Source organism: Physella acuta, unplaced genomic scaffold, assembly GCF_028476545.2.
Source record: "Physella acuta isolate Inbredline_101_S28 unplaced genomic scaffold, ASM2847654v3 ptg000469l, whole genome shotgun sequence".
Taxonomy (NCBI): Eukaryota; Metazoa; Mollusca; class Gastropoda; family Physidae; genus Physella; species Physella acuta.
The window spans coordinates 214,070-241,832 of NW_026731988.1; the positions used below are offsets into that span (position 1 = coordinate 214,070).

Sequence of the window (27,763 nt, forward strand, 5' to 3'; positions counted from 1 at the left end):
AACAAGTAGACTACATATTATTATGTTGAATATATTTAATACTACAAACAGATAAATTGCAGTAAAATTATTTATATCAGTACTTTTATTTTCTTATTAAATAGTTATTTTTAAATCTGCACTATATTACCTTATGAAATTTTGAAAACTTTGAAGGAATGGAAAATGATTAAAATTGCATTGTACACAGGCCTTATTGGTAAGACAAACATGCTGCTAACAAATATTATACTGTAAAACAGTAACATAAAATTATGTCAATACTGGCATAATTATACATCATTATGTTTAAGGCAGTAGACTTTAAAAAAATAATTACATGATAGATTATAGAAAGAAATGTAATAAACTATCCTAATTATTCTTCATAAGTACTACAATGATAAAGCAAGTGTAAATCACCCAAATATTTTCTATTTTTATACTAAAGTACTAAATGATAAAAAAAAACATCAAAATAAAAACAAGACACAAGCCTCCGCCAAACATTTCAAATGTACAAAAAGAACGGAATAAATTTGAACTTAAAACCAGGGACAAAAAAAATAAATTGCAGAAAGAGATTGAACATACACCACAAAAAACTTAAAATTTAGACTTGTTGGCAGATTGGCATAAAATTAAACTTCAACCAATATACATGTAAAACAAAATAATATGCTACAGTAATGATCAAGCCTGAAAATCCTGTAATTTAAAAATGTTTACACAAATTTTTGAGACTTATACACTGGAATTGTAAAATGCCTAGTGTACACAATATCAAGTTAGAAGTATAATAAATATCTAGAAAATAGCACTGAAAATGTTAAAGAGTTTAACAAATTATGCAAAACTGCCCATTATTGCAATTGAAACTATTAGTTTTATTCTGAAATTGAGTAACTTGTATGGATTAAATTAAACGAAGTACATTAAAAAATTACCCTTTTGATCCTTGCCTTACAGCAGTTGATGTACAGTTCACAGGTTTCAGTGACCATGGCATATTGTGTGGTCAGCACACTACCTAGCCATTGTTACTTTCCATAACATAAGTCAAGAACCCACCAGAGCTGGGTGCACTCAGGGAGATCCTACCAACTTATGGGTTAGCTTTATAAAGTTCTACATTTGACCACGCCATCTCTACATTACAATGAGTGAAATTCAACACTGTAATTTATATTACAGATGCAATGTATACCTAAGCTTTTTTTCAATAAGCTGTATAGTTTACATTAGATTAGTAAACTTCTTCACTTTTTTTATACTGCTATTTACAAAGTTCATTTAGAACACACAAAGGCCTATATATAATAGCATGTACATATACTATATTTATATATTTATTGTATTAAGCTGAATTTTCTATATCACAAAAAATAGATTATCCAAATACTTAAGTTTTATTTGAGCGAAATAAGCAAACAAAAATGCATTTAAAGGAACTTTTAACAACATTATGCAGCTGAAGCATACATCATAAAACACAATAAAGATATTTAAAAATGACCAGAGATCAAGCAGAACATAATAAAACTAATAATATATGGAAAAATTACTATTTAACAGAATAATACACAGGTATGCATTTCTGAAACTTGTTATGGTTCAATTAATTATCTACATATAACATCCACACCTGGCTTTGATGACTACAGTTTGTTTACAATAGAAGTGAAGAGACAAACTGTGGTAGGCAGGAAAAAAAAACCCAAATGATAATGTTAAAATAAAGGGAAAAACACACACTCTATTGAAAGCATTGCTAACCAGAATGACTTGGGTTGACAGTTATGGTATCTTTCAATTCGTATTCCTCTTTGGAGAGAAGTGTTTGTTCTTCAACTTTTCTAAATGGAATCGTCTTTTCAACATCTAAATAAGATACAAAAAAAGCATTAAAAAATGATAAAAGATTACTAAAATATTGTAAAACTGTTTATTTTTGTATATGCTCGTTGAAACCCAGTGGTTTCTGGTTTAATTATATAAATAGCTAACACATACTTACTTTCACTTATGCCTCCCATTACATAATTAGTAGTTGTGCTTTCTGATCCTGTACCATTGTTGTCATCACCTTTTTAAAGTTAAATATTACACCTAGTTGACTTGGTAAAATAGTAAAGAGAAATTAAAACCTCAAAAAAAGCCTGTCATAAATATTTGAATCCTCTGTCTATGCCTATGGTCTATTTACCTTCAATATTTCTAACAGTGCTTGAAAGTACTTGTCTTAGTCTAGCTGCAAACCTGATGAAAAATATGTACACGGTATTATTAGCTGAATAATTTTAAAAAAAATAACTAGGTCTATAGAAATCCTAAGCGGTAAATTTATCTAAATGTTGTGATGGACCTGAAACATCTACTATAGTGTCTCAACCTCTTCCCAATTATTTTCTATTCCACAGGTGTGGACTTAACCAATTCTTGATAATGGGCTAGGATTATTAGGATGAAGCCCAAGCAGTTTAACCTATTAGGTAAAGATGCTTAATTCAAGATACATTATTTTTCCTTCTATTCTAGGCAAAAATTACCAATACTTTCTGTAATATGGCATGTAATGACCACAGACATAATAACTATTTTGGTTATCATAGTGTAGAGAGGATTGTGTGACTGTACATGAAAGTAACTTGAGAAAATGTGTTCATTCTAGCTTTACATTTGTAAGATCTATTTCAATACAGGTATGTTATTATTTAATGTTATGTATTAACTAAATAATTGTATATCTGAACTAGTAGGATTTTAAAGTTTCTTGTGCCCCTGTTAAATAATATGTGCACTCTTTGCCTCAAAGAATTCATTCGTGGCTAATTCCTAAATCATAAATGATTATCAAAAGAACCTAAAATTCAAAATTAGTCTTAGCAAAAATTGCTGTACAAACAAGTTGGTTTGAATAAAATTAGCATGTTACTTGAGGTACTGCTGAGCTATAATAAAATAAATTATTTCTACATTAGAGACCTATCATCATTTTCATTTATTTAGAAAGTGTCACGGTCAACATTAAATATGTTGTTTTGTTCTATTTTGCAAAATCTGCAATGATACTTATCTGATAATGTTAGGGAGTGCTTAATGTTTATTATACTTCCTATTTGTAGTTGTTTTTTTTTCCAATACAACTTGTATTACAAGTATAATCAAGCAGAATATTAATTTAAATTTTCAAAATTAGAAATCTAAATATTCCCTAACCCTAGACTTCTTTCCATTCATAAAAATCAAGTAAAATAAGAGAATTATATATATAAAAAAATAACCTAGATGAAAAATTAGGCTACTAAGCCATGACTCTATTAAAATGCAAGTCTGGCAAAGAAACCATTAAATTTGACATGCTTTTCTTTTTTAAACAAAACATTTTGTAGAATTACATTGTCAGTTGAGCATTGCATCAAGTTAGAAGGGAAACAAAGTGGTTTCTAATTATTCAAGCCCTTATAAACAAAAATATATAAAATCCAATACGCATTATACCAAGAATTTTGAACCACATAAAAATCTATGGCCATACCATACAAATTTATGAATGTACATATTATTTGTGTTTGGAGGCAGCAATACTTTAAAAGAATCTAAATTTAAATTCATAATTACAATTTCGATGCTAAGATGTTATATAAGGGGTAGACATGGTTCCAAAAGCAGCAGACACCTAAAAAGAGAAAAATATTCTTTCATGAATACAAAATCACTACCAAAAATTATAACAAGATGCAAAGGTTCATCAACATATTGAATCAATGTGCACTTTGCTAAAATAAATATAACAAGTTGAAGCTATTTAATTGTTTTAAAAATGCATTTCAAATAAAATTAAGTATACCTTACCAATTATTGCCAAAATCCCAAATAAGCCACAGAAAAATTTTAATATTAAGATGACTGTGAAAATAAAATAAACGAGTTTATACTTGTAAACACATCATCTTCAAGCAGTATTCATAACTTTAACTTACATCTATTACATATAAGATACAAGAAATGGAGCACAGCAAGGGCATTGTTCGTTATGAAAATCTAAATGCCTAAACTAATTCAGTTCATTTTCACCACCCTTGTAGACTAAAACAAAAGGAAAGTCATCATACAATTTCTTTCTCAATAAAAAGATTTTAAAAGATTGTAGAACATTTTAACTTCATTCAAATTTCAGGAAGTTTGATCGGATCATCAAGTTTTGTAATGTGTGAATATTGTAAAAATATTACTACAAAAAATAATAAACCAGGAGTGATCTCCACTGAACTTTCTCGAATATTCTTATATATAAAAAACAGGGAATGGGAACTCGGGATATAGAATGAATTTTAATCCATTTTAAATACTTAAACTTTTTAAAATAGAATAAAATCTCGTAGAAAAATAATTGCACACCAGTGAACGCCAAATAAAATGTGCATAATAGTGCGGTATAGGCTACTATTAGTACTTTATAAATTTACATTAGTTTTTGAGAAATCGGAAATAGCGTAAATTAGTACTTTACTAAAAATTTGACAAGAGGGAGAAAATTAGATTTTTGACTTAGATGTGAAATTTCATTTATCTATCTGAAATAGTACTCAAGTTATAGGCTTTTGAAAAATTCAAAGTAGAAAAAGTACCACTTCCGGCTATTGGAAAGCGCTCAAAAGTTGATGCGGATCTACGATTTTGATAAAATACTTATATATGAAATTTCATCAACCTAGCTGTAACTGTACTCAAGTTATCGTGTTTACAGATACACACACACAGACACACACACAGACACACAGACATACGGACAAGATTGCAAAATTATGTTTTTCCGTATCAGTGAGGTGTAAAACGTTGAGATTTGCAAAAATCTCGATTTTGTTTTGCACGATTACAGGACTTTCTCTATACTTCGTATATACGAGGAAGCAAAAAAGGAGAAATCAAACTTGCCTGATAATGATAAGGATAATGAACTAGGAAATATATTGGTAGAATCAATGACTATGTTGTGAAATTATAGTTAAAACAACTAATTACATTTCCGATCGAAAAAAAGAGTACTATTTTAAGAAAAAGGGAAACTTACAGTTAAACAATATAAAGCTACAAAAACAAAACAAAAATCTCAATGATAATGAAATGGTAAAGAAAAACCACACATAATAAAGTGGTTGAAATAAACATATTTCTAAACATGTGCAAGTTATGTAGGGTAAGTCAAGCCACGACTGATATTATACAATTTACCTGTCGTCTGACCTTCACATTTCTGTTTACTTATACAATGATCTGGTTGAAGAAAAAATTAAAAAAAAAAACGTTTTAATAACAAACTTTTATGTAATAATGCACTGAAAAGTAGAAAACAAATTATACACTACTATTTAAATAAATATAAAGAAAAACGTGGGTCACTTTAGTATCAATTGGATACCTTTACTAATATTTAGGAAGAGATCCACGCTTTTGTTTATAGTTATTTAAATAGTAGTGTATAATTTATTTTCTACTTTTTAGTGCATTATTGCATACATTAATTTTAGTACTTTACATGTTTTTATTGACAATAGAGTTACAGGGCGAAAACCATTGCGCACCTATTGAACGTGATGACGCTTGTATAATAGTGTGGAGTAGTTGGATAAGACTGCCTACTAATTGGGTCAAATTTTAATTAATTCATAAAACATTAATTAGGCATCCAATTAAGTCAAATTTAATGTCATGTTGCATTGTCTTCATGTCTTGACCCACGTACCAATGTTGAAACAAATCTGTCAGTTAGAAGTGTCCGAAATTTCGCTCATGCGATTTGATCTAGACAGACAGACTGACTAGGAAGTGAGTTAAATAAAAGCTTGTAAAAAGGAACAAGTAACAAAGCTATTTTGGGTCAAATATGATACATTTCACAATAGAATTTATATCTACTCAAACTGTCACAGTGAAAAAGGTAGTAAATTGGAGGGGGTGGTGTAGTTTGAAGCAGACATTCTGAAACATAAAATGTCTTAAGTGTCCTTTCTTCCAATAAAATAGAGCAATAGTCAAAACTACTAAAGTTATTATTTCACCTTTTGTAATCGGCAGCAATTTTGCAAATTTTAACTTGCTATCATTGTAAGGCTGCCCTATTAAGCATTGATTATAGGGTTTAGTCAATACTTTCACAGTTAGTGAAACAATTTCCTTTTCAGGCAGACTTTGACAGTAGCACAGGTTTTCTTCATTTTCTTCACAGTGAGAAATATTTACAAGACAGTGCTGAAAAGAAAAACAAGTCTCAAAAGTCTTCCAATATTTATGACAAGTTTACGTCAAAATATTATTTGGCAGTACAAGGACAATAATCAAAATCAAATAAAACGAATACTTCTATACTGACACATATACTTAATTTAAAAATACATGAGATCTTTTTTCAGCTGTATGGGCTTACAATCGATCAGAATTTTTCTAAATTGAACATTGGAATTTTAGTTAGGTTTAAAAATTGTGTGTAGCAGCCTACAATACTTGCTATAGAGATTAATTTATTTAAGTTCATCTAGCAACATGAAAGTGCCAAAGCTTTTTTGGTTATCGAAATATTATTCCCATTTGATGATTAGGTCTAACTCAAACTAAAGGCCAACTGTTGTAACAAAATTGAATAATAGGTCAGTTATTATGTTCATTTGTCACCAAAAAGTCATGATAGCTTGGAATTAAATAGTTTTTTCTCCTTTCTTCTTCTTTGTTCTTAATTTTAGCGTTGGAAGGGATCCCCTCCAACACAATTAAGTATGTGTCAACTGGTTTTGTGCCAATGAGACCATTGACTCCGCTCGCTAACCCCTTTAGTATGAACCAATTTCTGTGTCCATGTGGTTTTTGAAATGGTGGAAAAAAATGGACAGCATGTTTTCTTTTGATATTCTGCATTTAGACTAGTTTATTGAGGTTTTGTACCTTGTTCTCCTGTGCTTTTTCAGTGCACTGGAAGAATACACTGAAACAAATAAGTGTCAAGAAATGCATAAGGAAAGACAAACTGGGTTATTTAGACCTGCTGACAAGTGAAGCGGAAGAAGCACTGTACCATGGTAATATCAGGGACGTGTACAATACAATTAAGAAGATATATGGGAAGTAAAAAAGCCAGAGAGGCCAGTATAGATCAAAGATGGAAAAGTAATACCTGATGTGGAAGGACAGAGGAAGAGATGGGCAGAACATTTTGAAGAACTACTGAATAGACCAACACCAGAGTGCACGCAAGAATACCACCAGCTGCAACCCACCTTAAAAAGAAGAGATACATAAAGCTATAAAGCAGCTGAAAAATTGGAAGGCTCCAGGAATAGATGGTATACCGGCAGAAGCACTGACAGCAGATATAGAAACTAGGGTGACCCGTCAAAAGAGCGCATGACAAAAGAGCGCCTTTCGATATCTGTAGCATTCGAACAGTATAATAACCTTCCTTTTCTGTGATTCGATCTTCTCAATGTTACTTGGATTAGAAATATTTTCAAACTGCATTTATAACATATTAATCATAATATATAAATAAACACGTCGTACCGCCAATTGTTTAATTAAAACAAGTGTTAACCATGTCATATTCGTTTAGCGTACAGCATGTATTTTTTAATTGACTGCGCTCTTATGTCGGCGCTCTTTTGTCTGCGCTCTTATGTCGGCGCTCTTTTGTCGTGCGCTCTTTTGACGGGGTGCCAGAAACTAGCACCACACTAATACACACACGCTTTAAGAAAATCTGGGAAGATGAACAAATACAGAGGAGTGGAAGGAGGGACTACTCATAAAACTTCAAAAGAAAGGCGATCTTAGTGCATGCTCTAACTATAGAGGGATAACACTTTTATCCATCCCAGGCAAAAACTTCATCAGAATATTATTAAACAGAATGAAGGAAGCAATAGATCCACAGCTCTGAGAGCAATAGGAGGGCTTTAGGAAGGAAAGGTCATGCGTAGACCAAACTGCTACTCTGTGCATCATTATTGAACAGACCCAAGAGTGGAACTCATCTCTCTATATTAATTTCATAGATTATGAGAAGGCCTTTGATAGCCTGGATAGACACTACGGGGTGCCACAGAAAATAGTCAACATTATTATGTCTTCATATGAAATGTAGAGTAGTGCATTGCCTACAGACTTCGGAGGCCTGCCGGAGTAAGGCAGGGTTGCCTGCTTTCACCATTCCTGTTCCTGCCGGCCATAGACTGGGTTATGAAGATGTCAACAGAGAAAACGCGAAACGGTATACAGTGGACACTATGGAGCCAGCTGGATGACCTGGACTTTGCCGACAACCTGGCCCTTCTTTCTCACACACAACAGCAAATGCAAGATAAAACCAACAGTGCTGCTAATTTTTATACATGTCTGGGCCTGAACATCCACAGAGGGAAAAGTAAAATTCTAAAAAGTCAATGCATCAAACACCAACCCTATAACAGAAGAAGCCCTAGAAGAAGTGAATAGATTCACCTACCTTGAAAGTATTGTTGATAAGCAGGGTGGGGCAGAAGCAGACATAAAAAAAGACGGGCAAGGCAAGAGCAGTTTCAACCGACTAAACAATGTTTGGGGTTCTGGAGATTTAACCCTTGGAATAAAAATCAGGATCTTCAACACACTAGTAAAACCTGTTCACTCTATGAAGCTGAGACATGGAGAATAACTGCTATAAATAAGAAGAAAATACAATCATTTATAAACTCATGCCTCAGAAAGATCCTGCGAATTCACTGGCCTAAAACCATCAGAAATGATGTTCTATGGCAATGGACAAATCAACTGCCAGTTGAAGTAGAGATCCTCCAGAGAAAATGGAAATGGATTGGCCACACACCCAGGAAGCCTGTATCCAGCATAACAGGACAGGCCCTCACCTGGAATCCAGAGAGGCAGATCAAGAAAGACCTGGAGACGTGACCTGGAAAAAGACACTAAGAAGATTGGAAAACCTGGGGACAATGGGGGAGACTAGCCCTGGACAGAGACGCCTGGAAAGCTCTTGTCAGTGGCCTATGTCCCAGGAGGGACAACAGGCAAACCAACAGAGTTTCTTTCAGGCATCTCTTCGGGCCCCGAAAATTTTTTTTCTTTTATCTGAATATAATGTGATGGATGTTTTTGCATCATTATAATTAATGTTAAGAAGAAGCAAGAAAAGGTATTTTATTAGCTCTTCTTACATTCCTTCAATTTAAGAGGGCTGGGTCATTTGTGTGTAACATACAATCTTTGAAAAATATTTTATTTTAATAAAAAGGTTAAACAGGTTATTAAAATAAATTTAGAAATAAGACTTGCCACTAGCAGGTTGCAAAACGTCATAATTTAACTGCTAAATAACCTGTACTAATTAATTAAATAGTAATACTCACTGTAGAACATTCCATACAAGCAGAACTACAAATTAAAAATTTCACAGCACTTTGAATTTCATCCATGACACACATTGTACTATTTACCACAATTAAACTATCTTTTGTGACAGGCTCATTATAATGTATACCAGGTGAACTGCAAGGACCATCTAAAAAGAAATTGAAACAAAATAATCAATGATAATTATATTCAGCAATTTAAAAAAAAAAAATTAAGTCATTTATGACATGTGTGATTTAAGAATATATCTGTGAATGGACTTTCAACTTTGAATGGGTCAGTTTTATGAGAGAGTGCTATTTCAATGAGTGCTATTTCAATACCAAATTCAGACAAAAGTATTGAACATTTAGAGTAATGTACAACTACTAGCACAAAAATTACTAATCTAAATGGAAACCATAGGAAAATAAAAGCAACAGACCTAAAACAGCTAATTTTTCAAGAGTGGGTTGTCAAACCAATAATATAAAACAGACCAATGAAATTGCTTGCTATGTGGAATCATTTATAGAAAACAAAACCCTGTGTTTGACTATGGAGTGTCAAAAACATCTCTAATAGATTAACAAATTGATATATAATATTCTTTATTTTTCTTTATATTTACAACCCAAATTTGCTTCAGTTATTAACTTTAAAACTAAGAGCAGGTATTATTAAAATTCAAGATAGAAAAATGTATGAAGGAAATTACACTGTAAAAAGAAACCTAATTCAATTTTTTTTGGTGAAAAAATGTAATCTTGCAGCAAAAGAAAATATGGTGATAACTAAAACAAAAATCTTTATTAAAGACAATTAAAGTGGTTAAAAGAATCAATTCCACATTAAGGCAAATTATTTCAGTTTAGTTTGGCCAAACTGAATGAAAATTGTGGTTCTGTAAAATGGTTTCTGGAAAGCTGAAATGAATTTGAATAGCAAATTAAGTCTTTAAAGTTTTGAGAACTGCACTTTACCAGCTGGAAAGAAGTAATTGTTTTGTGGGAAAAACAGAAGCTAACAGATTAGTTAACAATTAAAAGTAAGCATTTACCTTTTTTAAATTCCAGCAACTTTGTGAAATTTAACTTGTCATCATTGAAATTGTTGAATAACTGCCCTTTTAAGCATTGAAATGTAGATTTAATCAATACTTTCACTGTTACTGACACCCTTTCATTTTCAGGCATTATTTCACAGTAGCAAAGCTTTTCTTCATTTTTTTCACACTGAGCAGTATTTACAAAACAGTGCTGAAAAGAAGCACAGGTCTCAAAAGTCTACCAATATTACGACAACTTTAGGTCAAAATATTATATATTATAAACAAAATCAAATAAGATAAATAGAATACCTTGTAAGAATTAGTAAGAATAATTTTTTTTTAAAAATCCATGTATGTATAGTAATGGCTTCAGAAAAAAACAGATATTTCAAAGGAGAGAAACCTTTTTATTAATTCAATACTGTTATGATGTGTTTAAACAGAGTATGTTGGTGCAAACGAATGTTGGTGTGAAAGATATAATAAAAGCATGGAATGATGACTTTGCGCAGAAACTGTTTGCTGTGTGTTGTGTGTGAGTTAGTTCTTGTCTTGATGGTCTTAGTGAAAGGGTAATTATGACCTGTGTGACTCAGTTGGGAGGGTGATTCCATGAGACATCCATATGGATGACAATTTTAAGCAGAATCGATGAGTCCAGTAATAGAATAAATATAGGAAGAACAATCCCATATGTATCTTGTCGATTAATTGTACCTGTATCATCTAGATGTGTAATGGCATAATGATTGGCTATTGCTGTGGTATCCTTACATGGTAGTGGTATTCTCAAATGGCAATGAATCAAGTTGTTCAACCCCTCACAGTCCCAACACATAACATCATCACTTTATGGTAATAAATAACATAATAACTGCCCAGTTAATTATTTTATTTAAATTGATAGTTTGGCCTTTGGTTAAAGATTAGTAGCAGGTCTTATCCTCAAGTGGGAATAGTAACATTTCTGTAGCCATATAAGCTTTGCAACATTTATGTTGTTATCCAAATAGATAGAAATTCTTGGACTAGAAAAGCTTGAATCAATCACTAAAAAATAATAAATAAATACTTGAATACATTATTTACCAAAAATTTAATTAGATTTTCAGCACCATAAATAATATATCCTGACATCATCATTCATAGTACTACCTTGAAATTGTATAGTCAATCACAATCATATTTTGTTATGTTCACCTATTATTTAAAACACTAGTTCTATCTGATGCCATGGTCAAAAATGTGTGACCTGAAAATGACTGGGAGATGGACTACTAGATCTGGTTTATTCAGGTTTTGCACCTAGTTCTCTCAATTTCATTCTGATGAGAGCAAGTAGATGGTTGGTTTAGTGGGCAGAGTAAATTGCATGCTACACAAACAGCTTTGCTATTTCTTGTAAAAGCAGGGCTGTGGCCTACATGAGGTTACATTAGACTAATGGCAGTGGAATTAGATTTGTTAAGTTAAGTGGTTATTGGAACATTTTCTTTTATCCGAATATAATGTGATGGATGTTTTTTTATCATTATAATTAATGTTAAGAAGTAGCAAGAAAAGGTATTTTATTTGCTCTTCTTACATTCCTTCAATTTAAGAGGGCTGGGTCATTTGTGTGTAACATACAATCTTTGAAAAATATTTTATTTTAATAAGAAGTCTAAGATATAAAAGGTTAAACAGGTTATTAAAATAAATTTAGAAATAAGACTTGCCACTAACAGGTTGCAAAATGTCATAATTTAACTGCTTAATAAACTGTACTAATTAATTAAATAGTAATACTCACTGGAGAACATTCCATACAAGGAGAATTACAAATTAAAAATTTCACAGCACTTTGAATTTCATCCATGACACACATTGTACTATTTACCACAATTAAACTATCTTTTGTGACAGGCTCATTATAATGTATACCAGGTGAACTGCAAGGACCATCTAAAAAGAAATTGAAAAAAAAAAATCAATGATAATTATATTCAGCGATTTTAAAAAAAAATTAAAAGTCATTTTTGACATGTGTGATTTAAGAATATATCTGTGAATGGACTTTCAACTTTGAAAGGGTCGGTTTTATGAGATAGTGCTATTTCAATGAGTGCTATTTCAATACCAAATTCAGACAAAAGTATTGAACATTTAGAGTAATGTACAACTACTAGCACAAAAATTACTAATCTAAATGGAAACCATAGGAAAATAAAAGCAACAAACCTAAAACAGCTAATTTTTCAAGAATGGGTTGTCAAAGCAATAATATAAAACTGACCAATGAAATTGCTTGCTATGTGGAATCATTTATAGAACAAATTGATATATAATATGCTTTATTTTTCTTTATATTTACAACCCAAATTTGCTTCAGTTATTAACCTTAAAACTAAGAACAGGTGTTATTAAAATATGGTGATAACTAAAACAAAAATCTTTATTAAAGACAATTAAAGTGGTTAAAAGAATCAATTCCACGTTAATGCAAGTTATTTCAGTTTAGTTTAGCCAAACTGAATGAAAATTGTGGTTCTGTAAAATGGTTTCTGGAAAGCTGAAATGAATTTGAATAGCAAATTAAGTTTTTAAAGTTTCGAGAACTTCACTTTACCAGCTGGAAAGAAGTAATTGTTTTGTGGGAAAAACAGAAGCTAACAGAATAGTTAACAATTAAAAGTAAACATTTACCTTTTTTAAATTGCAGCAACTTTGTGAAATTTAACTTGTCATCATCGAAATTGTTGGATAACTGCCCTTTTAAGCATTGAAATGTAGATTTAATCAATACTTTCACTGTTACTGACACCCTTTCTTTTTCAGGCATTATTTCACAGTAGCAAAGCTTTTCTTCATTTTTTTCACACTGAGCAGTATTTACAAAACAGTGCTGAAAAGAAGCACAGGTCTCAAAAGTCAACCAATATTACGACAAATTTTGGTCAAAATATTATATATTAAAAACAAAATCAAATAAGATAAATAGAATACCTTTTAAGAATTAGTAAGAATACATTTTTTTTTAAATCTATGTATGTATAGTAATGGCTTCAGAAAAAAAATAGATATTTTAAAGGAGAGAAACCTTTTTATTAATTCAATACTGTTATGATGTGTTTAAACAGAGTATGTTGGTGCAAACGAATGTTGGTGTGAAAGATATAATAAAAGCATGGAATGATGACTTTGCGCAGAAACTGTTTGCTGTGTGGTTTGTGTGAGTTAGTTCTTGTCTTGATAGTCTTAGTGGAAGGGTAATTATGACCTGTGTGACTCAGTTGGGAGGGTGATTCCATGAGACATCCATATGGATGACAATTTTAAGCAGAATCGATGAGTCCAGTAATAGAATAAATATAGGAAGAACAATCCCATATGTATCTTGTCGATTAATTGTCCCTGTATCATCTATATGTGTAATGGCATGATGATTGGCTATTGTTGTGGTATCCTTACATGGTAGTGGTATTCTCAAATGGCAATGAATCAAGTTGTTCAACCCCTCACAGTCCCAACACATAACATCATCACTTTATGGTAATAAATAACATAATAACTGCCCAGTTAATTATTTTATTTAAATTGATAGTTTGGCCTTTGGTTAAAGATTAGTAGCAGGTCTTATCCTCAAGTGGGAATAGTAACATTTCTGTAGCCATATAAGCTTTGGAACATTCATGTTGTTATCCAAATAGATAGAAATTCTTGGACTAGAAAAGCTTGAATCAATCACTACATGCATACATAACTTGAATACATTATTTACCAAAAATTTAATTAGATTTTCAGCACCATAAATAATATATCCTGACATCATCATTCATAGTACTACCTTGAAATTGTATAGTCAATCACAATCATATTTTGTTATGTTCACCTATTATTTAAAACACTAGTTTTAACTGATGCCATGGTCAAAAATGTGTGACCTGAAAATGACTGGGAGATGGACTACTAAATCTGGTTTTTTCAGGTTTTGCACCTAGTTCTCTCAATTTCATTCTGATGAGAGCAAGTAGTAGGTTGGTATAGTGGGCAGATTAAGCACAAGCTACACAAACAGCTTTGCTATTTCTTGTAAAAGCAGGGCTGTGGCCTACATGAGGTTAGACTAATGGCAGTGGAATTAGATTTGTTACGTTAAGTGGTTATTGGAACATTTTCTTTTATCTGAATATAATGTGATGGATGTTTTTGCATCATTATAATTAATGTTAAGAAGTAGCAAGAAAAGGTATTTTATTTGCTCTCCTTACATTCCTTCAATTTAAGAGGGCTGGGTGATTTGTGTGTAACATACAATCTTTGAAAAATATTTTATTCTAATAAGAAGTCTTAGATATAAAATGTTAAACAGGTTATTAAAATAAATTTAGAAATAAGACTTGCCACTAGCAGGTTGCAAAATGTCATAATTTAACTGCTTAATAAACTGTACTAATTAATTAAATAGTAATACTCACTGGAGAACATTCCATACAAGGAGAATTACAAATTAAAAATTTCACAGCACTTTGAATTTCATCCATGACACACATTGTACTATTTACCACAATTAAACTATCTTTTGTGACAGGCTCATTATAATGTATACCAGGTGAACTGCAAGGACCATCTAAAAAGAAATTGAAAAAAAAAATCAATGATAATTATATTCAGCGATTTTAAAAAAAAATTAAAAGTCATTTTTGACATGTGTGATTTAAGAATATATCTGTGAATAGACTTTCAACTTTGAAAGGGTCGGTTTTATGAGATAGTGCTATTTCAATGAGTGCTATTTCAATACCAAATTCAGACAAAAGTATTGAACATTTAGAGTAATGTACAAATACTAGCACAAAAATTACTAATCTAAATGGAAACCATAGGAAAATAAAAGCAACAAACCTAAAACAGCTAATTTTTCAAGAATGGGTTGTCAAAGCAATAATATAAAACTGACCAATGAAATTGCTTGCTATGTGGAATTATTTATAGAAAATAAAACACCTGTGTTTGACTATAGAGTGTCAAAAACATCTCTAATAGATTAACAAATTGATATATAATATGCTTTATTTTTCTTTATATTTACAACCCAAATTTGCTTCAGTTATTAACCTTAAAACTAAGAACAGGTGTTATTAAAATATGGTGATAACTAAAACAAAAATCTTTATTAAAGACAATTAAAGTGGTTAAAAGAATCAATTCCACATTAAGGCAAGTTATTTCAGTTTAGTTTGGCCAAACTGAATGAAAATTGTGGTTCTGTAAAATGGTTTCTGGAAAGCTGAAATGAATTTGAATAGCAAATTAAGTCTTTAAAGTTTTGAGAACTTCACTTTACCAGCTGGAAAGAAGTAATTGTTTTGTGGGAATAACAGAAGCTAACAGATTAGTTAACAATTAAAAGTACGCATTTACCTTTTTTAAATTCCAGCAACTTTGTGAAATTTAACTTGTCATCATTGAAATTGTTGAAAAACTGCCCTTTTAAGCATTGAAATGTAGATTTAATCAATACTTTCACTGTTACTGACACCCTTTCATTTTCAGGCATTATTTCACAGTAGCAAGGCTTTTCTTCATTTTTTTCACACTGAGCAGTATTTATTAAACAGTGCTGAAAAGAAGCACAGGTCTCAAAAGTCAACCAATATTACGACAAATTTTGGTCAAAATATTATATATTATAAACAAAATCAAATAAGATAAATAGAATACCTTGTAAGAATTAGTAAGAATAATTTTTTTTTTAAAAATCCATGTATGTATAGTAATGGCTTCAGAAAAAAACAGATATTTCAAAGGAGAGAAACCTTTTTATTAATTCAATACTGTTATGATGTGTTTAAACAGAGTATGTTGGTGCAAACGAATGTTGGTGTGAAAGATATAATAAAAGCATGGAATGATGACTTTGCGCAGAAACTGTTTGCTGTGTGTTGTGTGTGAGTTAGTTCTTGTCTTGATGGTCTTAGTGAAAGGGTAATTATGACCTGTGTGACTCAGTTGGGAGGGTGATTCCATGAGACATCCATATGGATGACAATTTTAAGCAGAATCAATGAGTCCAGTAATAGAATAAATATAGGAAGAACAATCCCATATGTATCTTGTCGATTAATTGTCCCTGTATCATCTAGATGTGTAATGGCATAATGATTGGCTATTGTTGTGGTATCCTTACATGGTAGTGGTATTCTCAAATGGCAATGGATCAAGTTGCTCAACCCCTCACAGTCCCAACACATAACATCATAACTTTATGGTAATAAATAACATAATAACTGCCCAGTTAATTATTTTATTTAAATTAATAGTTTGGCCTTTGATTAAAGATTAGTAGCAGGTCTTATCCTCAAGTGGGAATAGTAACATTTCTGTAGCCATATAAGCTTTGCAACATTTATGTTGTTATCCAAATAGATAGAAATTCTTGGACTAGAAAAGCTTGAATCAATCACTAAAAAATAATAAATAAATACTTGAATACATTATTTACAAAAAATTTAATTAGATTGTCAGCACCATAAATAATATATCCTGACATCATCATTCATAGTACTACCTTGAAATTGTATAGTCAATCACAATCATATTTTCTTATGTTCACCAATTATTTAAAACACTAGTTTTATCTGATGCCATGGTCAAAAATGTGTGACCTGAAAATGACTGGGAGATGGACTACTAGATCTGGTTTATTCAGGTTTTGCACCTAGTTCTCTCAATTTGATTCTGATGAGAGCAAGTAGATGGTTGGTTTAGTGGGCAGAGTAAATTGCATGCTACACAAACAGCTTTGCTATTTCTTGTAAAAGCAGGGCTGTGGCCTACATGAGGCTACATTAGACTAATGGCAGTGGAATTAGATTTGTTAAGTTAAGTGGTTATTGGAACATTTTCTTTTATCCGAATATAATGTGATGGATGTTTTTTTATCATTATAATTATTGTTAAGAAGTAGCAAGAAAAGGTATTTTATTTGCTCTTCTTACATTCCTTCAATTTAAGAGGGCTGGGTGATTTGTGTGTAACATACAATCTTTGAAAAATATTTTATTTTAATAAGAAGTCTTAGATATAAAAGGTTAAACAGGTTATTAAAATAAATTTAGAAATAAGACTTGCCACTAGCAGGTTGCAAAATGTAATATTTAACTGCTTAATAAACTGTACTAATTAATTAAATAGTAATACTCACTGGAGAACATTCCATACAAGGAGAATTACAAATTAAAAATTTCACAGCACTTTGAATTTCATCCATGACACACATTGTACTATGTACCACAATTAAACTATCTTTTGTGACAGGCTCATTATAATGTATACCAGGTGAACTGCAAGGACCATCTAAAAAGAAATTGAAAAAAAAAAAATCAATGATAATTATATTCAGCGATTTTTAAAAAAAATTAAAAGTCATTTTTGACATGTGTGATTTAAGAATATATCTGTGAATGGACTTTCAACTTTGAAAGGGTCGGTTTTATGAGATAGTGCTATTTCAATGAGTGCTATTTCAATACCAAATTCAGACAAAAGTATTGAACATTTAGAGTAATGTACAACTACTAGCACAAAAATTACTAATCTAAATGGAAACCATAGGAAAATAAAAGCAACAAACCTAAAACAGCTAATTTTTCAAGAATGGGTTGTCAAAGCAATAATATAAAACTGACCAATGAAATTGCTTGCTATGTGGAATCATTTATAGAACAAATTGATATATAATATGCTTTATTTTTCTTTATATTTACAACCCAAATTTGCTTCAGTTATTAACCTTAAAACTAAGAACAGGTGTTATTAAAATATGGTGATAACTAAAACAAAAATCTTTATTAAAGACAATTAAAGTGGTTAAAAGAATCAATTCCACGTTAAGGCAAGTTATTTCAGTTTAGTTTAGCCAAACTGAATGAAAATTGTGGTTCTGTAAAATGGTTTCTGGAAAGCTGAAATGAATTTGAATAGCAAATTAAGTTTTTAAAGTTTCGAGAACTTCACTTTACCAGCTGGAAAGAAGTAATTGTTTTGTGGGAAAAACAGAAGCTAACAGAATAGTTAACAATTAAAAGTAAACATTTACCTTTTTTAAATTGCAGCAACTTTGTGAAATTTAACTTGTCATCATCGAAATTGTTGGATAACTGCCCTTTTAAGCATTGAAATGTAGATTTAATCAAAACTTTCACTGTTACTGACACCGTTTCATTTTCAGGCATTATTTCACAGTAGCAAGGCTTTTCTTCATTTTTTTCACACTGAGCAGTATTTACAAAACAGTGCTGAAAAGAAGCACAGGTCTCAAAAGTCAACCAATATTCCACAAATTTTGGTCAAAATATTATATATTAAAAACAAAATCAAATAAGATAAATAGAATACCTTTTAAGAATTAGTAAGAATACATTTTTTTTTTAAATCTATGTATGTATAGTAATGGCTTCAGAAAAAAAACAGATATTTTAAAGGAGAGAAACCTTTTTATTAATTCAATACTGTTATGTGTTTAAACAGAGTATGTTGGTGCAAACGAATGTTGGTGTGAAAGATATAATAAAAGCATGGAATGATGACTTTGCGCAGAAACTGTTTGCTGTGTGGTTTGTGTGAGTTAGTTCTTGTCTTGATAGTCTTAGTGGAAGGGTAATTATGACCTGTGTGACTCAGTTGGGAGGGTGATTCCATGAGACATCCATATGGATGACAATTTTAAGCAGAATCGATGAGTCCAGTAATAGAATAAATATAGGAAGAACAATCCCATATGTATCTTGTCGATTAATTGTCCCTGTATCATCTATATGTGTAATGGCATGATGATTGGCTATTGTTGTGGTATCCTTACATGGTAGTGGTATTCTCAAATGGCAATGAATCAAGTTGTTCAACCCCTCACAGTCCCAACACATAACATCATAACTTTTTGGTAATAAATAATATAATAACTGCCCAGTTAATTATTTTATTTAAATTGATAGTTTGGCCTTTGGTTAAAGATTAGTAGGAGGTCTTATCCTCAAGTGGGAATAGTAACATTTCTGTAGCCATATAAGCTTTGGAACATTCATGTTGTTATCCAAATAGATAGAAATTCTTGGACTAGAAAAGCTTGAATCAATCACTACATGCATACATAACTTGAATACATTATTTACCAAAAATTTAATTAGATTTTCAGCACCATAAATAATATATCCTGACATCATCATTCATAGTACTACCTTGAAATTGTATAGTCAATCACAATCATATTTTGTTATGTTCGCCTATTATTTAAAACACTTGTTTTATCTGATGCCATGGTCAAAAATGTGTGACATGAAAATGACTGGGAGATGGACCACTAAATCTGGTTTATTCAGACTTTGCACCTAGTTCTCTCAATTTCCTTCTGATGAGAGCAAGTAGATGGTTGGTTTTGTGGGCAGTGTAAAGCACATGCTACACAAACAGCTTTGCTATTTCTTGTAAAAGCAGGGCTGTGGCCTACATGAGGTTACATTAGACTAATGGCAGCAGAATTAGATTTTATTTTATATTAAGTAGTTATTAGAGCATTTTCTATTATCTGATACCTGTATATAATTTGTTGGAATATTTTTGTCATTATATTAACATTTAAAAGTAACAAAGGAACTTATTTGATATGTCCTTGACTAATATCGTTAATACCTATTTTAAAAGTACTAGGTAAGGTGTATGTAACATGTACTATTTTACAAATGAAGAAGACATTTATTTTTTTTTAATTTGAAAATTTTCTATTAAGTCTGTGCCTCAATGTTATACATATAAGTAAGTACTTTAAAAATTTTAGTCTGAACAAGGTCATAAAATTAAAATTAGGAACAAGATCATTTGACTTCACCTGAAAGTTTAAAAATATGTTTAAGTACTTGAAAAATTGTATTAAATAATCATACTTACTGAACGACAATGCATACAACTTGAATCGCAAATCAAATATTTTAGAGTTGTATCTATTTCATCTTCATCGAAGAAACAGGGTGTGCTGGTTACTACAATGTAATTATCTTTGATTTCAGGCTCATCATAATTTATATTTGATGCTCTGCATAAAACATCTAATGGGAAAAAAAAAACTTAATGTTCAGAAACATAATTTATTTTTCTAAAAATTGAAGCAGAGTAGTTTTGGCTGATTTTTAATTTAGACTTAGTAATTGATTGACAGATAACACCAACTATAGACAAAGCCAAAGGCATCAGATGAACACTAACAACTAGCCTAGTGGACCTACATCTTGCAGACTACAAAAATCTGCTAGCCAGAATTCAAAAAGATAAGAAAGAAAAACTAAACATTAACATCAGCAAAATTATGAAGCAAAATACATTGGGTCAAGAACCTATTAAAATTAAATAAACAACACATAAGTAGATGAAGTAAATGAAGTAGATGAGAATTAACAACAACTGGAGACCCCAGTGACAATAGACGGAAAACTGGTAAATGATGTGGAAGAGTTTGTCTACCTTGGCAGCAAGATGAGGAAAATGGGAGGCACAGAGGAGGACATACGTGCTAGAATTAATAGAGCCCGCTGCGCTTTCACAGTTCTGCGACCCATATGGATAAGTTCTGCCATCTCCATTACCACAAAACTTAGGATATTTAACTCAAATGTCAAGGCAGTTCTGCTGTATGGAGCAGAGACATGGAGAGTCTCTAAAGCAAGCACAGCAAAGATACAGACCTTCATAATATACAGATTCCTTAGACAGATATTGAAATTGAGATGGCAGGACAAAGTGCCGAACATTGAATTATGGAGGAAAGCAAGGCAGGGGCCTATGTGTGTGTGCACATAAGAAGGAGGAAGTGGCGCTGGGTGGGTCACACACTGACAAAGGCTCATCCAAATGTTACACACCAAGCGCTTGAGTGGAACCCCGAGGGAAATCAGAAGAGCGGGCGCCCAAGACAGACCTGGAGGCAAAGTCTTCTTGAAGAACTGAAGCTAACAGGGATGTCTTGGGAGATGGCAAAATTAATAGACGGGGATCGGAAGAAATGGAAGGAAATGGTGGAGGCCCTATGTTCCATAAGGAGCAAAGAGGATTAAGTCAAGTAAGTAAGTCAAGTTAAAGTTAAGAAGCAAAATACATCGAGTCAAGAACTACATCGCTGAAATTCAAAAAATGCACCTGTAAAGCCAAACAAGTCTTTGCAACCATGCAAAAAACATGATGATCGAAGCTAACCTCCTCCAAGACCAAAAATCAGACTTTTCAAAAGTAATGTCCTTAGTGTCATACTGTATGGGAACCAATGCTAGAAAGTAACAACCCCACCAGCAGATAACTGGACTATTTCCAAACTAAATGCTTGCGAAGGATAAAAGGCAGACGCTGGACTATCACAATCTAAAATAATAGAAGAGATAGAAATGGAAACATTTTTCGAAATAATAAAAAAAAAAGATGGCGATGGATAGGGCACCTTCTAAGAATTAATCCAGATGACATCGCAGGAATGGTGCTAAACTGGGCACCTTAAGGAAAAAGAAAGCAAGGAAGGCCAAGGGAAACATGAAGGTGCAAGGTTGAGAAGCAGCTGGCAGAGGCAGTACTGTCATGGGGGACTACCAGGAAAATTGCCGGTGACCGACAAAAGTGGAGGGAACTTTCTGTGGCAGCCCCATGTGTCTTGGGCACAAAAAAGAAAAGATGATGTAAGTTTTGGCTAAATAGCATGGGAAAGGATTTGTAGCTAATATTAGTGATGATCAAGGAGTTTTTTCTATTATTAGCTTTTATATAATAAAAACCTTTGTTATCGTACATAAACATAAGAAAAGCATATCACTTTTTAAAGAATCCACAATTTACCTAATGAGTAATTCATGGAAGTAAAATTTATATCATAGGCCAACATTTTATGTGTGATATAATTGTTAAAGCTATGCACATGGTAGAAAGTAACTGAAACTGAAAAAAAACTAGAAACACCACTGGACAATTATCACTTTAGACTTTAGTACCTTTCACAATCCCATCTGTATTTGTTGCTCTCGCCAACACATCATCTGATGGAAGAATTTAAAAAGTTGTCTATTAGTTATGATCTTTCAACAATACAGACTGAACATTTTACAGAAATACACCCCAATATTGTTTTTTTTTTTAAACTAAGATGAAAAATTTGTTTTTTAAAAATGTCTTTATTTTTGCTATCAACTGAGCATCTAGATTGAAGTAATGTGCACTAATAATACCAAATATGGTAATATGGTATTTTTAAACCAAACCCTTTGTCCTGTAACTATGACATAATTTGTATCACATTTCCATCTTTGTCATATTTTAAAGAGCGATATATAATTATAACCTAACTTGTGCCAATAAAAGCGACCACCTGTCTACTACGCTTTCATTAACAGTGTAGTGAGTAAATAAATGAAGTGAACATTTGATGCATATCCCCTTCTCCCTACACCTATGCAAGCATCTTTAGTGAGCTGAATTCTAAAATATACATACTTTATAAAACTATTCTCATTCTCTTTTATTATGATTTCATACATTTGTCATTTAGAAATACATTTGTCTTATCCAAAAACAGGATGCAAACACAACAGGGGTTGCATTTTTAGGACTCGAACAGATCAATAGAATTTCAATTAATTTCACTGGAGTAAATTACTTTAAGATACAAGCTTTTTGACAGGCAAGCAAGGTTGTGGAACTAATTAAATTTGTATCTTGTACACAAGAAGCCAAAATTCACTAACATAGGTTGGAACTTGTGATAGTGCAACCACAGATTTCTTCTGATCTTTGTAAATATTTTGCATGAAATTGCACACTTTTTAAAATAAATAGTTATTATTCAATAAGGTCTGTTAGGTAATAGTTTCATATTAGTCCTCACTAAAGACTAATGAAAGTCTAAAATGAGGGTCAGTTTGCTAGTTAAATGGAAATAGCTACTCATATATTGTAACATGTGTTTATGTTTAATATAGTAAGTAGTAAAGTAACCATGCAAACTTAAAGGCCCAAGAAGCAGATGAAGTAGATTTCACCTGTTTCTGTGATCTATTCATGAAAAGGATAGTATGGTCACCACTATACCCAACTGCTTTTTCTTTTCCTTACTTGAGTTAGATAACTACCTGATCTGAGTAGACTCAGAGACATCCTATATATAGAACCGAGGGAAATTCTTTAGACTTGAACCATGATTCGAACTTTCAGGCTACTCATATTATTTGTGCTAATATTTGACCATTGTTTCATAAATTAAACTGTCATAACTAATATTGTAAAGACTAAAGCTATTGCTTACATTTTTTGGACATGTTATGTTATTTCATTTATGTTTATTATGCCTTTTGAATTTTATTTTTATGACTTTGATCTATTGTGTGGTTTTTTAGATAGATAGAATAAAGCTAGCCCCTACCCTCTCTAAAAATGCTACTTTCATTAGATATAGTAAATTGATTAATTTTGATATCACAATTTACAAAAAAAAATATTTTTAAAATGCAAACATCCAAATTACATTATGAAATAACTTTTAAAATACACCATTCATTGTGATGTAACAATTTCTTTACCTCCAACCCCCTTCACCCTCATCAGAGAAGTCTGACACCATATGTAAAGAGGTATATTTTAAATGCCCAATGTTTGCATAAGTGAGAAGGCCTAACATCATTTGATGATGTATGCGTGTGTGTTTGTGTGTGTGATTCGACATTTTAATGGCAGCTTTATTTTGTTATACATTGTAGATATTGTGAAATGTATGGATAGTTTGATATTACTTTATTGTAACTTAAGTAACCTAAATTTAGTAACTTGTAAATCTACATGGATCTAGACTCTAGAGATGGTACATATTTCATGTTATGAATATTTTATTTATAATTCTCTGGAATTTATTTTTTCATTCCACCTACAATTGTTACTTTTTTTTAAGCAACAAAACTGGCAAACATGCATAAACTGCCAACAAAACAATCGATAATATTTGCTCCATAGAAAGTTGAGGAAAATTGCCCCTTAAAGTAGTTCTAGAATGATGGCATAGTGTTAAGCCATCAATTAGGTTAAGAATGAATAAAGAAAAATAACTCCCAGTTTAACTGATGTATTGAAAATGAAACTTACCAATGAATGGCATTACAAGTAGCAATAGGCCAAACTTGAAATAATTACTTAATCCATAACTTATCATTTTGACAAAGTTCACTTCCTATCATCTAGTAGATCTTAAGGTTGATCTGAAATGCAGAAAAAAATGCTTAATGTCTGTGTAGTTTAAACAATATTTGTTTTAAAAAAGCTGTAAAATAATTTTCAAATTATATTTTCAAATCTAGTCTAACCCTTTGACAAATGTGTTAATATTGAAAAACTTAGTAAAAATTTTCAAATACATCTCACACATTGTAAAAGTAATGACCAAAAGTGAATTTTTGATCAACTAGTTTAAGTTATTATATACTATCATAAAAAATAATAGAAATAATATGAATTTCCCTCAAGATCTAGATCTAGTACATGGAGTTATATGTAGAATGTCATAATAAAGACAAATTTTGCAATATAAATTGTCTTTTAGCTACTGAATTGTTTGAGATAAGTCTTCACATGCTCTGTGAAACTAGCTAGCACATAAAAAAAAAGATATGGTCCAAAAGTGGAATTTTGACTTAAGTTAACAACCAAATATATTACTTTAGTATTTTTCCCTTGAAATTTTAAATTTGTCCAAAACAAATCCCAATTAGCTATGAGTGTTATTTTTTTTCTGAATTTAATACCTGACTTTAAAACGTGTTTTACAATTTACATTTATACTGGGCAGAACATACAGAATATGCATAAAATTAAGAGATATAAAAAAAGGGGTACTATCCTTGTAATCAGTGGCGTAGCTAGAATTTTCGGGCCCCTATGCAAAAATTATTAGTGGGCCCCTTTGTCAGCCGTTAGGCTACAACAGAGTTAAACGAAGAAATCAACTGCTTATTACGATGTAGGATTTTAAATAATATAAATATTCTGTGTATTTGTGATACATCTTGATTGTTTTTATCGTATATTATTATGTAGGCCTACTGTCCCGTAGTTTTGTAATAATGTTACAGGCTTACAGTTAATTTTTTTTTTTAAGTAACCAATCACAGTAGCGTCACAAGGTGGGTGCAGAGCGAGGTCCGCATCGGATGACAACCTTAAGGCGTGACACCAAGACGAAACATTGTAAAATTTACTCTCAAAACTATGTTGTATCCAGCTAAAATAAGTGAGAGGGGGTGACACCCCACGAAGTGCAAAGTTGTTAGGGGCTATTGGGTGACACCTTTAGTAAATAAGTAGGGTAACCGACCACCAACCAAGCACAATATTTTAAAAATTGCTCAAGATTTATTTAGATCTGGATTTTTACTTTCTCGTATATGCGAAGTATAGAGAAAGTCTTGTAATCGTGCAAAAAAAAAAATCGAGATTTTTACAAATCTCGACGTTTTAGACAACACTGATACGGAAAAACATAATTTTGCAATCTTGTCCGTATGTTTTGCACGATTACAAGACTTTCTCTATACTTCGTATTTACGAGAAAGTAAAAATATTTAATCTTTCAGAGAGTATATATTTTTACTTGTTTTTGTTTTTATTAAAAAGAAATATTTATTCTTTCAAAGAGAACAAATATTTTCAATAAGATTTAATTATTATCAAAGACAAATCATCTTTCGATAAGATCAAACAATCTAGTTTTCTTCATTTTATCAAAGAGAATTATTTAAACTCTCACGGTGATTAAACTTATTTTTTGTGTGTTTATTTCTTACAGAAGGTTAACAGTTCTGCTGGTGTTGTTGTTTGCTCTTGTGCCTGCGAGTGTACGCTGCTGTAAGAAGTTTGATCAACCAAATACTGTCTTCAAAGACTTGATATATGCCTAAAGCAATGTCGAGAAAATGTGAAGAAATAAGTCCAGATTGTGTAACCAAATGAATGTGCCGATTGTGTGACCAAATGAATGTCCAGATTGTGTGACCAAATGAATGTCCAGATTGTGTGACCAAATAAATGTCCAGATTGTGTGAACAAAAAGAATGTCCAGATTGTGTGACCAAATGAATGTCCAGATTGTGTGACAAAATGAATGTCCAGATTGTGTGACCTAACGAATGTCCAGATTGTGTGACCAAATGAATGTCCAGATTGTGTGACCAAATGAATGTCCAGATTGTGTGACCTAACGAATGTCCAGATTGTGTGACCAAATGAATGTCCAGATTGTGTGACCAAATGAATGTCCAGATTATGTGACCAAATGAATGTCCAGATTGTATGACCAAATGAATGTCCAGATTATGTGACCAAATGAATGTCCAGATTGTGTGACCAAATGAATGTCCAGATTGTGTGACCTTAAAAATGTCCAGATTGTGTGCCCAAATGATTGTCCAGATTGTGGGACCAAACGAATGTCCATATTGTGTGGTCTAAGAAGTGTACTTTATACGTAAACAGACAATCACGCCATGTAATGATTGCAGAGACCGAGTACGACAGTCATTGTTTTCTTCTTCCACCTCTTCCCCCTTCACCATTACACTCCAACCCTCCGTTTTATATTGTTACGTTTTCAACACAACCCAAATCATTCTCAATGACTCAAGGTGACTTAATTTAGAGTCAACAAGATCTGATGGTATCTACGGGGTTACATAGATGACGGAAGTGCTATGTACACCATCGTTTAACAAACGACATAGTGGCATGCTAAGGGTTAATGTAAAAACTGTTTTGGGTACGAAACAGTAGCGTGCTAAGGGTTAAGGTATTGTAAAAACTTGTATCGTACAAACTATAGTAGCATGCGAAGAGTTAATGTAAAAACCTGTTTGGGTTATGCGATTAAGCATACAAAGTGTTAATAATTGTAAAATATGTTTTCTTACGCCATAGCGGCGCGCTAAGGGTTAATGTAAAACTCGCGTGGGTGTGCCATTGCGGCATGTAAAGGGTTAAAGTAAAACATGAATGGATAGGACAAAGTTAATGTAAAACCTATGTGAATCTGTAATAGGGGCGTAAAGGGCTAATGTAAAACCTGTATGGCTACAAATATCGGCGTGTAATGGCTATTGTAAAACATATATGGGTACGCTGTAGGGCTATTGTAAAACCTGTAAGGGTACGCTATAGGGGCGTAAAGGGATAATGTAAAACCTGTAGGGGTACGCTATAGGTACTCACGTGAAAGACGACCGTGTTGTTATGGGCCATCCAAAATTTGTGGTAAAAAAATAATCCTCTAGAGCAACAGTGGAGGATGTGAGCCAACAACAGACACTAGGGCAAAAC

At 31.8% G+C, this 27,763-nt stretch overlaps 1 protein-coding gene across 1 annotated transcript; it reads right to left on the reverse strand.

Moving 5' to 3' along the window:
• Positions 1 to 30: 30 nt before the first annotated feature.
• On the reverse strand, positions 31 to 27,763 carry LOC131943838 (uncharacterized). Its single transcript, XM_059304122.1, has 19 exons — positions 27,656 to 27,763; positions 24,545 to 24,657; positions 22,408 to 22,452; positions 20,330 to 20,487; positions 18,486 to 18,684; positions 17,592 to 17,743; positions 15,809 to 16,007; positions 14,863 to 15,014; positions 13,091 to 13,289; positions 12,198 to 12,349; positions 10,415 to 10,613; positions 9,372 to 9,523; positions 6,042 to 6,231; positions 5,194 to 5,256; positions 5,054 to 5,070; positions 3,601 to 3,677; positions 2,186 to 2,238; positions 1,997 to 2,065; positions 31 to 1,860 (listed from the first exon to the last, which is right to left on the reverse strand). Exons 2-19 carry the CDS (start codon positions 24,609 to 24,611, stop codon positions 1,751 to 1,753), a joined length of 2,253 nt encoding a protein of 750 aa, XP_059160105.1. The 5' UTR covers positions 24,612 to 24,657; positions 27,656 to 27,763; the 3' UTR covers positions 31 to 1,750.